The sequence below is a fragment of the Globicephala melas genome, chromosome 2, assembly GCF_963455315.2.
Source record: "Globicephala melas chromosome 2, mGloMel1.2, whole genome shotgun sequence".
In the NCBI taxonomy this organism is placed as follows: domain Eukaryota; kingdom Metazoa; phylum Chordata; class Mammalia; order Artiodactyla; family Delphinidae; genus Globicephala; species Globicephala melas.
This window is the reverse complement of record NC_083315.2, coordinates 93670854-93687002: the sequence shown is the minus strand read 5'-3', so window position 1 is coordinate 93687002 and position 16149 is coordinate 93670854. Positions and strand designations below refer to the sequence as shown.

Genomic DNA, 16149 nt, shown 5'->3' with positions numbered 1-16149 from the left:
CTTCCTGGTGAAGGGGACTAGTGCCTGTGTTCTGGTGGATGAGGCTGGATCTTGTCTTTCTGGTGGGCAGGTCCACGTCTGTTGGTGTGTTTTGGGGTGTCTGTGGCTTTATTATGATTTTAGGCAGCCTCTCTGCTAATGGATGGGGCTGTATTCCTGTCTTGCTAGTTGTTTGGCATGGTGTCCAGCACTGTAGCTTGCTGGTCGTTGAGTGAAGCTGGGTCTTGGTGTTGAGGTGGAGATCTCTAGGAGATTTTCGCCATTTGATATTACGTGGAGCTGGGAGGTCTCTTGTGGACCAGTGTCCTGAAGTTGGCTCTCCCACCTCAGAGGCACAGCACTGACTTCTGGCTGGAGCGCCAAGAGCCTTTCATCCACACAGCTCAGAATAAAAGAGAGAAAAAATAGAAAGAAAGAAAGAAAGAAAGAGGATAAAATAAAATAGAGTAAAATAAAATAAAGTTATTAAAATAAAAAATAAGAAAAAAAATTTAAAAGGTAAAGAAAAAACAGATGGACAGACCCCTAGGACAAATGGTGAAAGCAAAGCTATACAGACAAAATCACACACAGAAGCATACACATACACACTCACAAAAAGAGAAAAAGGGGAAAAAATAATATATCTTTGCTCCCAAAGTCCACCTCCTCAATTTGGGATGACTCTGTCTATTCAGGTATTCCACAGATGCGGGTATATCAGGTTGACTGTGGAGATTTAATCCGCTGCTCCCAAGGCTGCTGGGAGAGATTTCCCTTTCTCTTCTTTGTTCGCACAGCTCCTGGTGTTCAGGTTTGGATTGGCATGTAGGTCGCCTGAGGGCGTCTGTTCTTCGCTCAGACAGGACGGGGTTAAAGGAGCAACTGCTTCGGGGGCTCCGGCTCACTCAGGCCGGAGGGGAGGGAGGGGCACGGAGTGCGGGGCGAGCCTTCGGCAGAGGCCGGCGTGCGTTCTCCCGGGGGAGTTGTCCCTGGATCCCGGGACCCTGGCTGTGGCGGGCTGCACAGGCTCCCCGGAAGAGGTGTGTGGATAGTGACCTGTGCTCGCACACAGGCTTCTTGGTGGCGGCAGCAGCAGCCTTAGCGTCTCATGCCCGTCTCTGGGGTCCGCGCTGTTAGCCGCGGCTCGCGCCCGTCTCTGGAGTTCCTTTAAGCAGCGTTCTTAATCCCCTCTCCTCGCGCACCAGGAAACAAAGAGGCAAGAAAAAGTCTCTTGCCTCTTCGGCAGATCCAGACTTTTTCCCGGACTCCCTCCTGTCTAGCCGTGGCGCACTAGCCCCATTCAGGCTGTGTTCACGCCGCCAACCCCAGTCCTCTCGCAGTGATCCGACCGAAGCCCGAGCCTTAGCTCCCAGCCCCGCCCGCCCCGGCGGGTGAGCAGACAAGTCTCTCGGGCTGGTTAGTGCTGGTTGGCACCGATCCTCTGTGTGGGAATCTCTCCGCTTTGCCCTCCGCACCCCTGTTGCTGCGCTCTCCTCCGTGGCTCCGAAGCTTCCCCCCCGCCACCCGCAGTCTCCGCCCGCAAAGGGGCTTCTAGTGTGTGGAAACCTTTCCTCCTTCACAGCTCCCTCCCACTGGTGCAGGTCCCGTCCCTATTCTTTTGTCTCTGTTTTTACTTTTTTCTTTTGCCCTACCCAGGTACGTGGGGAGTTTCTTGCCTTTTGGGAGGTCTGAGGTCTTCTGCCAGCGTTCAGTAGGTGTTCTGTAGGAGTTGTTCCACGTGTAGATGTATTTCTGATGTATCTACGGGGAGGAAGGTGATCTCCGCGTCTTACTCTTCCTCCATCTTGAAGCTCCTCCCTCGCTTTGTTATAAAGCAGAAACTAACACACCATTGTAAAGCAATTATACTCCAATAAAGATGTTAAAATAAATAAATAAAAATTAATTTTAAATTTAGGGGAAAATACAGTATCTTATACAAATGCTTTTATTGCAGTCTTTTCTTGCGCTCTCAAAGTATGAAGTTAGGAGTGCTTTACTTTCTAGCGTTGTGACATGAAAAAATTAAATGTTACCCTTTATGATACTTGCTGTCACCAATGTATAGGTGTAGATTTAAGTCCATAATTCACAGTGATGGTTGATTGTTTTAAATACCTTTTTATAATTACGGTCAGGTGCTACTTGGGTCATTGTTATGAAAGCCAACTAGCTTATTAGATTAGTTAGAACAGTGATTCTCAGACTTTCTTGTGTATTGAAACCACCTGGAGAGCTTGTTAAAGCACAGATTACTGCAAAAACCCCCAGAGTTGCTGATTTACTAGGACTGGGGTGGAGAATTTGTATTTCTAACAAATTCCCAGGTGATACTGATGCTGCTGGTCGGGGACCCCACTTTGAAAAACACTGGGTTAAAGGTATGGCTTGTTTTCATTCATTAAACAAATTGTTTGTTAGAACATTAAACAGAAAGTTAGTAGGCTCAAGGAATGATAATTAAAAGAAACTAGGTGATAAAATGTGGGGCTTTTAAAAGGTTGTTCTTAATTGTTCCCAACATACTTCAAACTGTGATGAGCAGGCTTCATCTAAAGTTTATCATAATGGGCCCCAGCCCTGCATCAGCTATCTAATTTGCTTTTCCTTTGGGAACTTTTATTTATGACTGTTCCCCAGAAACGCTTAGCTTAGCATGGCAATTCATTAAGCTGTTAGTGGGAGTGAAAATTCATGACCTACTTGTGCTGTCTTATCCTAGACTTTTAAAAATATTGTTCTGTGAGCATCAGTCTTCTTGCCTCTAGAGACTGTACTTTTTTTATTAATTCCCCCACTTATATGCAGCCTGGTGCTCAGCATGTAAATCCTGCAAGAAGGTTTATTAAATTCACTTATGAGCACATTTTGGCCCATAGTAACATGAATTCTCTAATGTGTATCTTTTAAAAATAAACCCATAGTTAAAAGCCTTGGATTAATTAGTTTAGCATTTATTTTGTGCATCACTGAGATTCTTTTTTCCTCTCACTGAGGTGTGTCTGCTTAGATGACAAGGAAAGATGGAGTCCTCAGCAGTTGTTAAAACACAGCTTTATAAATCCTCAGCCAAAAATACCTTCACTGGAACAAAGTCCCGAAGGTGAGTCTGTTACCGTTCTTTTCTGATAGCCTATTTAACATAAATTATTTTGAAGGTATACGTAAACTTAAGACTGGAAAGGACTGCATGGATCATTTATTTTATCTGTTTTATGCTGAGCTATACATAAATCCATTCATTCAGTGTGTCCTGTATACGTGGAAGTGTTTTGCCATCCTGGTTTTTCCCGCCTCTTCTGATGGAGTGTCTGGTGGTGGAGCCTCTTAGTGTGGGGTCACCCTTATCATCATGTCACCCTTATTACTGCCTTGGAACTAGATTTCCCTGCTGTTACTCAAGTAGCAGATGCAGGAGCCTCAACAGAGACCGGGATGATCAAGAGACCTGGGTTTGGCTTCTGGCTCTGTCGTTCAGTCATTTCTTTACTCTCAGTTACCCCTACCTGTAAACGTGGGCTAACTGTATATTTCTACCTACTTTAAGGAGGACAGGGTGAGGAAAGTATTAAAGAGTCTGCCAGGTAAGAGGTACTTTTTAAAACTCCCTGGTCGGGGCCCTTTCCTCCCGTGCTTGCATGGTCATTGGATGTTGCCGCTCTTCCTCTATTTTTAAAGCCTCAGTTGCCTCTTACCTTTTGTTTTATCTCAGATTCTGGAGGACAAGATTACGTGGAGACTGTTATTCCCAGCAACCAGCTACCCAGTGCTGCGTTCTTCAGTGAGACACAGAGACAATTTTCCCGCTACTTCATTGAGTTTGAAGAATTACAGCTTCTTGGCAAAGGAGCTTTTGGAGCTGTCATCAAGGTGCGATACATAGTTGTCGCCAGTCCCTTTTAAAGCTCTTTCCCTGTTCCATTTCTGCATACTTAAGGACTTCTGTTTTGAGAGTAGGGAGGGAAGTGAATATGACCATTTGAAACAATAATCTTCCCCTTCGTGGAGTTAAAGGCTTTATTTAAAGTTACACTAGACACATTAAGAACACATCATTCCTCTTCCCTTGCTTGATGTAGTGCGTTAACGTGAAAACCACATGATTATAACTGCACTTCAGGTTGAATTAAGACCTCTGCATGAAGAACCTTTTTGTGTGCTTTGGTTTAGAAAGAAAATTGGTCTCTTTTTCTCCCATTTGCTTTTACAATTGCTGTAGCTAAGAGGGTTACAGGGTTAGAAAAGAGGTGGAATTCAAACTGAGAAATGGCCCCAGATGGTCTTGATGGCTTTTATTATCGAGCTATTACTGAGCTGGAAAACTAGTGATGTGTTATTTTTTTGTTGTTGTTTCTTTGTAAGGATTTTTTTTAAAAAATTTTTAACATCTTTATTGGAGTATAACTGCTTTACAATGGTGTGTTAGTTTCTGCTTTATAACAGAGTGAATCACTTATACATATACATATATCCACATATCTCTTCCCTCTTGCATCTCCCTCCCTCCCACCCTCTCTATCCCACCCCTCTAGGTGGTCACAAAGCACCGAACTGATCTCCCTGTGCTATGCGGCTGCTTCCCACTAGCTATCTATTTTACATTTGGTAGTGTATATATGTCCATGCCACTCTCTCACTTTGTCCCAGCTTACCCTTCCCCATCCCCGTATCCTCAAGTCCATTCTCTAGTAGGTCTGCGTCTTTATTCCCGTCTTGCCCCTAGGTTCTTCATGACCATTTTTTTTTTGTTTTTTAGATTCCATATATATGTGTTAGCATACAGTATTTGTTTTTCTCTTTCTGACTTACTTCACTCTGTGTGACAGACTATAGGTCCATCCACCTCACTACAAATAACTCAATTTCATTTCTTTTATGGCTGAGTAATATTCCATTGTATAAATGTGCCACATCTTTTTTATCCATTCATCTGTTGATGGACACTTAGGTTGCTTCCATGCCCTGGCTATTGTAAATAGAGCTGCAATGAACATTGTGGTACATGACTCTTTATGAATTATAGTTTTCTCAGGGTATATGCCCAGTAGTGGGATTGCTGGGTCGTATGGTAGTTCTAATTTTAGTTTTTAAGGAACCTCCATACTGTTCTCCATAGTGGCTGTATCAGTTTACATTCCCACCAACAGTGCAAGAGGGTTCTTCCCTTTTCCCCACACCCTCTCCAGCATTTACTGTGTGTAGATTTTTTCATGATAGCCATTCTGACTGGTGTGAGATGATATCTCATTGTTTTGATTTGCATTTTTCTAATGATTAATGATGTTGAGCATTCTTTCATGTGTTTGTTGGCAGTCTGTATATCTTCTTTGGAGAAATGTCTATTTAGGTCTTCTGCCCATTTTTGGATTGGATTGTTTGTTTTTTTGATATTGAGCTGCATGAGCTGCTTGTAAATTTTGGAGATTAATCCTTTGTCAGTTGCTTCATTTAAAAATATTTTCTCCCATTCTGAGGGTTGTCTTTTTCTCTTATTTATGGTTTCCTTTGTTGTGCAAAAGCTATTAAGTTGCATGAGGTCCCATTTGTTAATTTTTGTTTTTATTTCCATTTCTCTAGGAGATGGGTCAAAAAGGATCTTGCTGTGATTTATGTCATAGAGTGTTCTGCCTATGTTTTCCTCTAAGAGTTTGATATTGTCTGGCCTTACATTTAGGTTTTTAATCCATTTAGAGTTTATTTTTGTGTATGGTGTTAGGGAGTATTCTAATTTCATTCTTTTACATGTAGCTGTCCAGTTTTCCCAGCACCACTTATTGAAGACGATGTCTTTTCTCCACTGTATATTCTTGCCTCCTTTATCAAAGATAAGGTGACCATATGTGCGTGGGTTTATCTCTGGGCTTTCTATCCTGTTCCATTGATCTACATTTCTGTTTTTGTGCCAGTACCATACTGTCTTGATTACTGTAGCTTTGTAGTATAGTCTGAAGTCCAGGAGCCTGATTCCTCCAGCTCTGTTTTTCTTTCTCAAGATTGCTTTGGCTATTTGGAGTCCTTTGTGTTTCCATACAAATTGTGAAATGTTTTGTGGAAAATGCCATTGGTAGTTTGATAGGGATTGCATTGAATCTGTAGATTGCTTTGGGTAGTAGAGTCATTTTCACAATGTTGATTCTTCCAATCCAAGAACATGGCATATCTCTCCATCTATTTGTATCATCTTTAATTTCTTTCATCAGTCTCTTATAGTTTTCTGCATACAGGTCTTTTGTCTCCTTAAGTAGGTTTATTCCTAGATATTTTATTCTTTTTGTTGCAATGGTAAATGGGAATGTTTTCTTAATTTCTCTTTCAGATTTTTCATCATTAGTGTATGGGAATGCAAGAGGTTTCTGTGCATTAAGTTTGTATCCTGCAACTTTACCAAATTCATTGATTAGCTCTAGTAGATTTCTGGTAGCATCTTTAGGATTCTCTATGTATAGTATCATGTCATCTGCAAACAGTGACAGCTTTACTTCTTCTTTTCTGATTTGGATTCCTTTTATTTCTTTTTCTTCTCTGATCGCCGTGGCTAAAACTTCCAAAACTATGTTGAATAATAGTGGTGACAGTGGGCAACCTTGTCTTTTTCCTGATCCTAGTGGAAATGGTTTCAGTTTTTCACCATTGAGAATGATGTTGGCTGTGGGTTTGTCATATATGGCCTTTATTATGTTGAGATAAGTTCCCTCTATGCCTACTTTCTAGAGGGTTTTTATCATAAATGGGTGCTGAATTTTGTCGAAAGCTTTCTCTGCATCTATTGAGATGATCATATGGTTTTTCTCCTTCCATTAGTTAATACAGTGTATCCCATTGATTGATTTGCGTATACTGAAGAATCCTTACATTCCTGGAATAAACCCGACGTGACCATGGTGTATGATCCTTTTAATGTGCTGTTGGATTCTGTTTGCTAGTATTTTGTTGAGGATTTTTGCATCTATGTTCATCAGTGATATTGTCCTGTAGTTTTCTTTCTTTGTGACATCTGTGTCTGGTTTTGGTATCAGGGTGATGGTGGCCTCGTAGAATGAGTTTGGGAGTGTTCCTCCCTCTGCTGTATTTTGGAAGAGTTTGAGAAGGATAGGTGTTAGCTCTTCTCTAAATGTTTGATAGAATTCGCCTTTGAAGGCATCTGGTCCTAGGCTTTTGTTTGTTGGAAGATTCTGAATCACAGTTTCAATTTCAGTGCTTGTGATTGGTCTGTTCATATTTTCTATTTCTTCCTGGTTCAGTCTCGGAAGGTTGTGCATTTCTAAGAATTTGTCCATTTCTTCCAGGTTGTCCATTTTATTGGCATATAGCTGCTTGTAGTAATCTCTCATGATCCTTTGTATTTCTGCAGTGTCAGTTGTTACTTCTCCTTTTTCATTTCTAATTCTATTGATTTGAGTCTTCTCCCTTTTTTTCTTGATGAGTCTGGCTAATGGCTTATCAATTTTGTTTATCTTCTCAAAGAACCAGCTTTTAGTTTTATTGATCTTTGCTATCGTTTCCTTCATTTCTTTTTCATTTATTTCTGCTCTGATCTTTATGATTTCTTTCCTTCTGCTAACTTTGGGTTTTTTTTGTTCTTCTTTCTCTAATTGCTTTAGGTGTAAGGTTAGGTTGTTTATTTGAGGTGTTTCTTGTTTCTTAAGGTAGGATTGTATTGCTGTAAACTTCCTTCTTAGAACTGCTTTTGCTGCATCCCATAGGTTTTGGGTCGTCATGTTTTCATTGTCATTTGTTTCTAGGTATTTTTTGATTTCTTCAGTGATCTCTTGGTTATTAAGTAGTGTATTATTTAGCCTCCATGTGTTTGTATTTGTTACAGATTTTTTCCTGTAATTGATATCTAGTCTCATAGTGTTGTGGTCAGAAAAGATACTTGAGAGGATTTCAATTTTCTTAAATTTACCAAGGCTTGACTTGTGACCCAAGATATGATCTACCCTGGAGAATGTTCCATGAGCGCTTGAGAAGAAAGTGTATTCTGTTGTTTTTGGATGGAATGTCCTATAAATATCAATTAACTCCACCTTGTTTAATGTATCATTTAAAGCTTGTGTTCCCTTATTTATTTTCATTTTGGATGATCTGTCCGTTGGTGAAAGTGGGGTGTTAAAGTCCCCTACTGTGAATGTGTTATTGTCGATTTCCCCTTTTATGGCTGTTAGTATTTGCCTTATGTATTGAGGTGCTCCTATGTTGGGTGCATAAATATTTACAATTGTTATATCTTCTTCTTGGGTTGATCCCTTGATCATTATGTAGTGTTTTTCTTTGTCTCTTTTAATAGTCTTTATTTTAAAGTCTATTTTATCTGATATGAGAATTGCTACTCCAGCTTTCTTTTGGTTTCCATTTGCATGGAATATCTTTTTCCATCCCCTCACCTTCAGTCTGTATGTGTCCCTAGGTCTGAAGTGGGTCTCTTGTAGACAGCATATATATGGGTCTTGTTTTTGTATCCATTCAGCCAGTCTTTCTCTTTTGGTTGGAGCATTTAATCCATTTACATTTAAGGTAAATATCAATATGTATCTTCCTGTTACCATTTTCTTAATTGTTTTGGGTTTGTTATTGTAGGTCTTTTCCTTCTCTTGTGTTTCCTACCTAGAGAAGTTCCTTTAGCATTTGTTGTAAAGCTGGTTTGGTGGTGCTGAATTCTCTTAGCTTTTGCTTGTCTGTAAAGGTTTTAATTTCTCTGTCAAATCTGAATGAGATCCTTGCTGGGTAATCTTGGTTGTAGGTTTTTCCCCTTCATCACTTTAAATATCACCTGCCATTCCCTTCTGGCTTGCAGAGTTTCTGCTGAAAGATCAGCTGTTAACCTTATGTGGATTCCCTTGTATGTTATTTGTTGTTTTTCCCTTGCTGCTTTTAATATTTTTTCTTTGTATTTAATTTTTGATAGTTTGATTAATATGTGCCTTGGTGTGTTTCTCCTTGGATTTATCCTGTATGGGACTCTCTGTATTTCCTGGACTTAACTATTTCCTTTCCTATATTAGTGAAGTTTTAAACTATAATCCTTCAAATATTTTCTCAGTCCCTTTCTTTTTGTCTTCTTCTGGGACCCCTATAATGCGAATGTTGGTGTGTTTAATGTTGTCCCAGAGGTCTCTGAGACTGTCCTCAATTCTTTTCATTCTTTTTTCTTTATTCTGCTCTGCAGTAGTTATTTCCACTATTTTATCTTCCAGGTCACTTATCTGTTCTTCTGCCTCAGTTATTCTGCTATTGATCACTTCTAGAGAATATTTGATTTCATTTACTGTGTTGTTCATCACTGTTTGCTCTTTAGTTCTTCTAGGTCCTTGTTAAACGTTTCTTGTATTTTCTCCATTCTATTTCCAAGACTTTGGAAGATCTTTACTATCATTATTCTGAATTCTTTTTCAGGTAGACTGCCTATTTCCTCTTCATTTGTTAGGTCTCATGGGTTTTTACCTTCCTCCTTCATCTGCTGTGTGTTTCGCTGTCTTCTCATTTTGCTTAACTTACTGTGTTTGGGGTCTCCTTTTCGCAGGCTGCAGGTTCGTAGTTCCTGTTGTTTTTGGTGTCTGCCCCCAGTGGCTAAGGTTGGTTCAGTGGGTTGTGGAGGCTTCCTGGTGAAGGGGACTAGTGCCTGTGTTCTGGTGGATGAGGCTGGATCTTGTCTTTCTGGTGGGCAGATCCACGTCTGGTGGTGTGTTTTGGGGTGCCTATGGCCTTACTATGATTTTAGGCAGCCTCTCTGCTAATGGGTGGGGTTGTGTTCCTGTCTTGCTAGTTGTTTGGCATAGGGTGTCCATCACTGTAGCTTGCTGGTCGTTGAGTGGAGGTGGGTCTTGGCGTTGAGATGGAGATCTCTGGGAGATTTTCACTGTTCGGAGCTCAGTGGTCTCTTGCGGACCAATGTCCTGAAGTTGGCTCTCCCACCTCAGAGGCACAACACTGACGCCTGGCTGGAGCGCCAAGAGCCTTTCATCCACACGGCTCAGAATAAAAGGAAGAAAAAAAAGAAAGAAAGAAGATAAAATAAAATATAAAAGTTATTAAAATAAAAATTATTTTAAAAAATGTTTTTTAAGTAATAAAACAAGAGGAAAGAAGAGAGCAACCAAAGCACATAGCAAATCCACCAATGATAACAAGCACTAAAAGCTATACTAAAAAAAAAAAAAACAAAAAACAGACAGACCGAACCCTAGGACAAATGGTAAAAGCAAAGCTATACAGACAAAATCACACACAGAAGCATACACATACACACTCACAAAAAGAGAAAAAGGGAAAAAATATATATTTATATCGTTGCTCCCAAAATCCACCTCCTCGATTTGAAATGATTCATTGTCTATTCAGGTATTCCAGAGATGCAGGGTAAATCAGTTTGATTGTGGAGATTTAATCCGCTGCTCCCGAGGCTGCTGGGAGAGATTTCCCTTTCTCTTCTTTGTTCACACATCTCCTGGGGTTCAGCTTTGGATTTGGACCCGCCTCTGCGTGTAGGTTGCCTGAGGGCGTCTGTTCTTCGCTCAGACAGGACAGGGTTAAAGAAGCAGCTGATTGGGGGCTCTGGCTCACTCAGGCCGGAGGGGAGGGAGGGGTACGGAGTGCGGGGCGAGAGGCCAGTATGACATTGCAGCAGCCTGAGGTGTGCCGTGTGTTCTCCCGGGGAAGTTGTCCCTGGATCACGGGACCTTGGCCGTGCCGGGCTGCACAGGCTCCCGGGAGCGGAGGTGTGGATAGTGACCGGTGCTCACACGCAGGGTTCTTGGTGGCTGCAGCAGCAGCCTTAGCGTCTCTTGCCTGTCTCTGGGGTCCGCGCTGTTAGCCGTGGCTCGTGCCCGTCTCTGGAGCTCCTTTAAGCAGTGCTCTTAATCCCCTCTCCTCACGCACCAGGAAACAAAGAGGCAAGAAAAAGTCTCTTGCCTCTTCGGCAGCTCCAGACTTTTCCCCGGACTCCCTCCCACCTAGCCGTGTTGCACTAACCCCCTGCAGGCTGTGTTCACGCAGCCAACCCCAGTCCTCTCCCGGGGATCCCACCGAAACCCGAGCCTCAGCTCCCAGCCCCGCCCGCCCCAGCCGGTGAGCAGACAAGCCTCTCTGGCTGGTAAGTGCTGGTCGGCTCCAATCCTCTGTGCGGCAATCTTTCCACTTTGCCCTCCGCACCCCTGTTGCTGCACTCTCCTCCGTGGCACCGAAGCTCCCCCCTCCGCCACCCGCAGTCTCTGCCCGCGAAGGGGCTTCCTAGTGTGTGGAAACCTTTCCTCCTTCACAGCTCCCTCCCACTGGTGCAGGTCCCGTCTCTATTCTTTTGTCTCTGTTTTTTCTTTTGTCCTGCCCAGGTATGTGGAGAGTTTCTTGCCTTTTGGGAGGTCTGAGTTCTTCTGCCAGCGTTTAGTAGGTGTTCTGTAGGAGTTGTTCCACATGTAGATGTATTTCTGATGTATTTGTGTGGAGGAAGGTGATTCCATGCCATCCTGAAGCTGCTCCGTGATGCATTATTAAGGTGTGCTGCTGTTAGGTCTTCCCTTACTTATTCCAGGCTATTTGGGCAACTTTTATTATCATCTGCCCCTTAAGAGAGAGTTTTCAACTCTTTTTGTGTAATTTAAGTATTTTGTTTGAATTTAAGAGTCCCAGATTACTGTTATCAAATCCATATGAGATATGTCATCTTACCCATAAAAAAGTAGCAGATGGGCTTCCCTGGTGGCGCAGTGGTTGAGAGTCCACCTGCCAATGCAGGGGACACGGGTTCGTGCTCTGGTCCGGGAGGATCCCACATGCCATGGAGCGGCTGGGCCCGTGAGCCATGGCCGCTGAGCCTGTGCGTCCAGAGCCTGTGCTCCGCAATGGGAGAGGCCACAACAGTTAGAGGCCCACGTACTGCAAAAACAAAACAAAACAAAACAAAAACAAAAAAAGAAAGTAACGCACCATCAATAGGGCATGAGTGTGTTTCGGATTCTGAGAGTATTCTTAGGAAGCATTACCTGTATCACTGTGGAAGGCCTTTTACATTGAAAAAAGAATTACATTAGTTTTTCTACAGAAAGACAAACTTAAGCAGGTTTTCCAAAAGAAAGTCGTAATATCATGGGAAATTTTCAACTTTCTTCTTGAAAATATAGCTATTACGTTTAGGTGATTAAATAGGTCTACTTTGGGCAGACAGATATCCTGATCAGGTAATCATAGTTATCTTTAAGAGAAGTGGATGATTGAAGTTTATATTATCCCTTTATAATTTTGATCAACTCCTTTAACATTAATTTTAGATTCTTGAATTCCAAACATGATCAAACTTCATTTCCTTTCAAGTACTTAAAACTGATTAGTAAGCTCATATAACAAAAACATCCTAGTAACTTAATCCCCCATGTTTTTCCTGTGGTTTCTCCCTGTGAGAACCCAACAGTCCTCACACCCCATCTCTATTTTCAGGTTAAGGTAGGGCCATCTCCTCAGAGATCTGGAATTTCATTAGCAATTGGACCCATTACTGTTAATGCACCTTTGCATTTTAGTAAATGAATTCCTAGGAGTTCTCGTGTAGCAAGCCCCACACCCCAGTCAGTGACACATAGTGTTACCAAACCAAAATTGGGTCAGCTCACCCACTCGCAGTAAAGCCAACTTACTGACACTAGGATTTGATAGAGGATTTTGCAGCATTTATTGCAGGCACCAAGCAAGGAGTACGGGCAGCTAATAACCAAGAGACCCAAACTCCCCAGTGGATTCCAGGGAAGCATTTTTAAAGGCAAGATGAGGGAGAGAGTTGCAGGGTGCGTGATCAGCTTGTGTACCATTCTTTGATTGGGTGACGGTGAGGCAAGAGGGTGGTATCACGGGGCTTAACATCATCAGTTAAGATGTTAACTGGAACCAGACCGGTTCCAGCCAGTCTGGGGGCTACATGCTCATGCTCCTCATGCAGTTAGATTCTTCTATCTGGTGGAGGTTTTAGTTTTAGTATCTGTAAAACAACTCAGGGACATGCATCAGACATGTTATCTATGTCCTTCAGGAAAGAACTAAAGATTCTGTGGCTGTTACATGGCTGATTCACTTTTTAAATTGTTAGCAATTCTCCTGGCCCAACTGCTATTTTTTTGTCACTACATGTTCACATTCTTTCAGTCATTATTGAGCAGCCTTTTGTGACTCGGGAGGCCTGGGAGAATAAAGCTTTTCTACAAACAAGACACAGGCAGAGGACATGGTGGGCGATTTGTCCTGGGAAGGCCCCATAGGGTCCTGCTTGGTTACAATAGCATATGTGATATGTACTGAGATATGAGGTTGAAAGACAGTGCCACAACTTCCCCACAGTCCTCCACTCTATTAACGTGGCAGTAAAAGAACACACGACTGTCATTTTTTTGGAGCACATTTCCTGTTTGCGGCTGTGTGCCAGGTGGTTCGTGAACCTTGTCTTTTAATCTCATGACATTCTTATGAAATAGGTATTATCCCATTTTGCAGATGAGGGAACCGATGCTGAGAGAAGTTATGTCATTTGCCTGAGGTCACATACATCACTAAGACATTTCAGCCAGCATTCAGACTGACACCTGTTTTACTCAAAAATGTACTTTGTACCACTATTTCTGTACCCCCAAAAAGATAATCTGAAGCTCACTTTTATAGTATTCCTTTCTCATTCCTAAAAGTAGTTTTTGGCATAGAAGCCTATGAGCCAAATAAGAGAATGATGCTCTCTTTTGTAACCAACTAGTTTGTCCCTCTGCGATGGGCAAGTTGTTAGTTTCCATGACTTCAGTTGCCCTGCATGGTTGGAACTGGAAGGTTCAGAAAACAAAATTTTATAAAAAATACTTAGTCGACCCAACTGCATAGCAAAACTGCCCGGGATAAGGATGCCTCTGTGTAAAATACGGAGATTTGGCCTTTGAAACATTTTCTTGTATTTTTCTTGTGTTTTTCCTTTATTCTCAATTGTATTGTTCTAGTTTCCTTACATAACATCAGTTGTAAATCTTCAATCTTAGTAATAAAATCGATGGGCAGTAATTGTGTTAATGCCAATTACTTTATTTATTGAACACCTTTCTCTGTGACACCTTGATACAGGTGCTTTACTCACATCATTTCATTTAATCCTCACAGTCGCCTTTGAGGTAAGGGAAGTGGCATAAATGCCATTTTATAGATTAAAAAATCGAGTTTCAAGGAAATTAAGTCATTTGCCCAAGTTCTTTGTAAGTTGAGAATTAGAATTTGCATGCAGGTCTGTTAAAACTGTTGCTTAGTTTGTGTTTGGTGACTTTAAGTTTAAAAAAACAAGTGGAGAGAAACTAAAATCACCTAAAAATTTACACTGAGTTTGGAAAATAATTTTTTAAAAACAAGGTTAAAAAAGCAACAAGGTTTACTTGGAAATTTAGATAGCAGATGTGATATTGGGAAAGCAGGGATATAATTGTCAATAAAATGAATGATTAAAATGGAGATTATGTTTTCCCCAGAGTCTCTTAGCAGGCGCTATACATTTAGCTTGGGGTGAAATGTTTTCTGTTTTTGGCAGTCACGACTTTCTTCAGCTTAAGAACTTCAGACACGTGGTCCTCGACTGTAGCTGTGGGTTCTGACTCAGAACTCGGGGTTCTCCTTGGGAGGAGATGGGCTGACACGGTAGGAATGCCAGTCGGTACAGGGTTTGGAGTGGCTGACCTGCCGGACCCCTCTCCTTTCTCCTTCGTGCGGCAGGTGCAGAACAAGCTGGACGGCTGCTGCTACGCGGTGAAGCGCATCCCCATCAACCCGGCCAGCAGGCACTTCCGCAGGATCAAGGGCGAGGTGACGTTGCTGTCGCGTCTGCACCACGAGAACATCGTGCGCTACTACAACGCCTGGATCGAGAGGCACGAGCGGCCGGCGGGCCCCGCGACGCCGCCCCCAGACGCGGGACCCCAGGCCCTGGACGGGCGAGCCTTGCCCCGACTGCCCATCGGCGACAGCGACACAGACGGCCCGGGCAGCGTGGAGGCGGCCGCGCCGCCGCCCATCCTCAGCAGCTCGGTGGAGTGGAGCACATCGGCTGAGCGCTCGGGCAGCGCCCGCTTCCCCGCTGCCGGCCCGGACTCCAGCAGCGACGAGGATGACGACGAGGAGCACGACGGCGTCTTCTCACAGTCCTTCCTGTAAGAGTTCCCGGGCGCTGCTGGCTCATCCCCGCCAAGCCCAGGCCGGGGAAGGGGAGGGACTTGGTTAGAAATCCAGTCCTGTGGACCATGATGAAATACATGTATATGCAACTCAGTTTTAGAGAGTAACCAAATTCAGTCCAAGGGTTTTTCCCCTCTGATATCTTCAAGAGATCTCCAAAATCCAAGCCCTGGAGGAAGGAAAAATAGAAACTTCTTCCAGTCCCTCCTCTTAATACATTTAATAGGATTTTTAAAAGAGCATTCTTTTTAGATAAGGGCTTCCGACTCTGTGGAGCATAAAGGAACTAATTTGGAGTCTTGACATAGGACCTACTGCAGCTCTAAAAAGGGTTACCAAACCAGTAATTATGATCCTAAAATAAAGTTTAAAGTTTAACGCATCTCAGGGCTTCCCTGGTGGTGCAGTGGTTGAGAATCTGCCTGCCAAGGCAGGGGACACGGGTTCGAGCCCTGGTCCAGGAAGATCCCACATGCCATGGAGCGGCTGGGTCCGTGAGCCACAATTACTGAGCCTGCGCGTCTGGAGCCTGTGCTCCGCAACAAGAGAGGCCACAATAGTGAGAGGCCCGCGCACCGTGATGCAGAGTGGCCCCCGCTTGCCACAACTAGAGAAAGCCCTTGCACAGAAACGAAGACCCAACACAGCTATAAATTAATTAATTAATTAATTAGAAAGATGTTAATAAAGTTTAATGCATCTCAGAATCCACCCTGGTCGTTTACATTCATGTTTTATTTCATTGTATCCATTTGGATACAGTTTATCATAACTCTGAGCTATTGAATTGTAACAGGGAATTTGGTTTTTTTAGTCTTTCTCTATTTCTCTTTTTAAGACCTGCTTCAGATTCTGACAGTGATATCATCTTTGACAATGAAGATGAGAACAGTAAAAGTCAGAATCAGGTAAATATATAAATAGAAGTTACACCTTTTTATTCTTCATGGGATGGGTACATAAGCAAATGTTTGATGTTATAAACCTCAGGTA

At 42.6% G+C, this 16149-nt stretch overlaps 1 protein-coding gene across 5 annotated transcripts in view; it reads left to right on the top strand.

The window, feature by feature from the left end:
• Nucleotides 1-16149, top strand: part of EIF2AK4 (eukaryotic translation initiation factor 2 alpha kinase 4) — a 114323-nt gene that overhangs the window by 45045 nt on the left and 53129 nt on the right. For all 5 annotated transcript variants that reach the window (XR_009563048.1, XM_030843069.3, XM_060294477.1 and 2 more), the window contains 4 exons: nucleotides 2979-3085; nucleotides 3695-3852; nucleotides 14698-15131; nucleotides 15995-16064. Coding sequence is in view for 4 of the 5 variants with exons in the window: in XM_030843069.3 (XP_030698929.1) it covers nucleotides 2979-3085; nucleotides 3695-3852; nucleotides 14698-15131; nucleotides 15995-16064 (769 nt within the window). In the remaining variant the exon portion in view is untranslated. The remainder of the gene's footprint in view (nucleotides 1-2978; nucleotides 3086-3694; nucleotides 3853-14697; nucleotides 15132-15994; nucleotides 16065-16149) is intronic.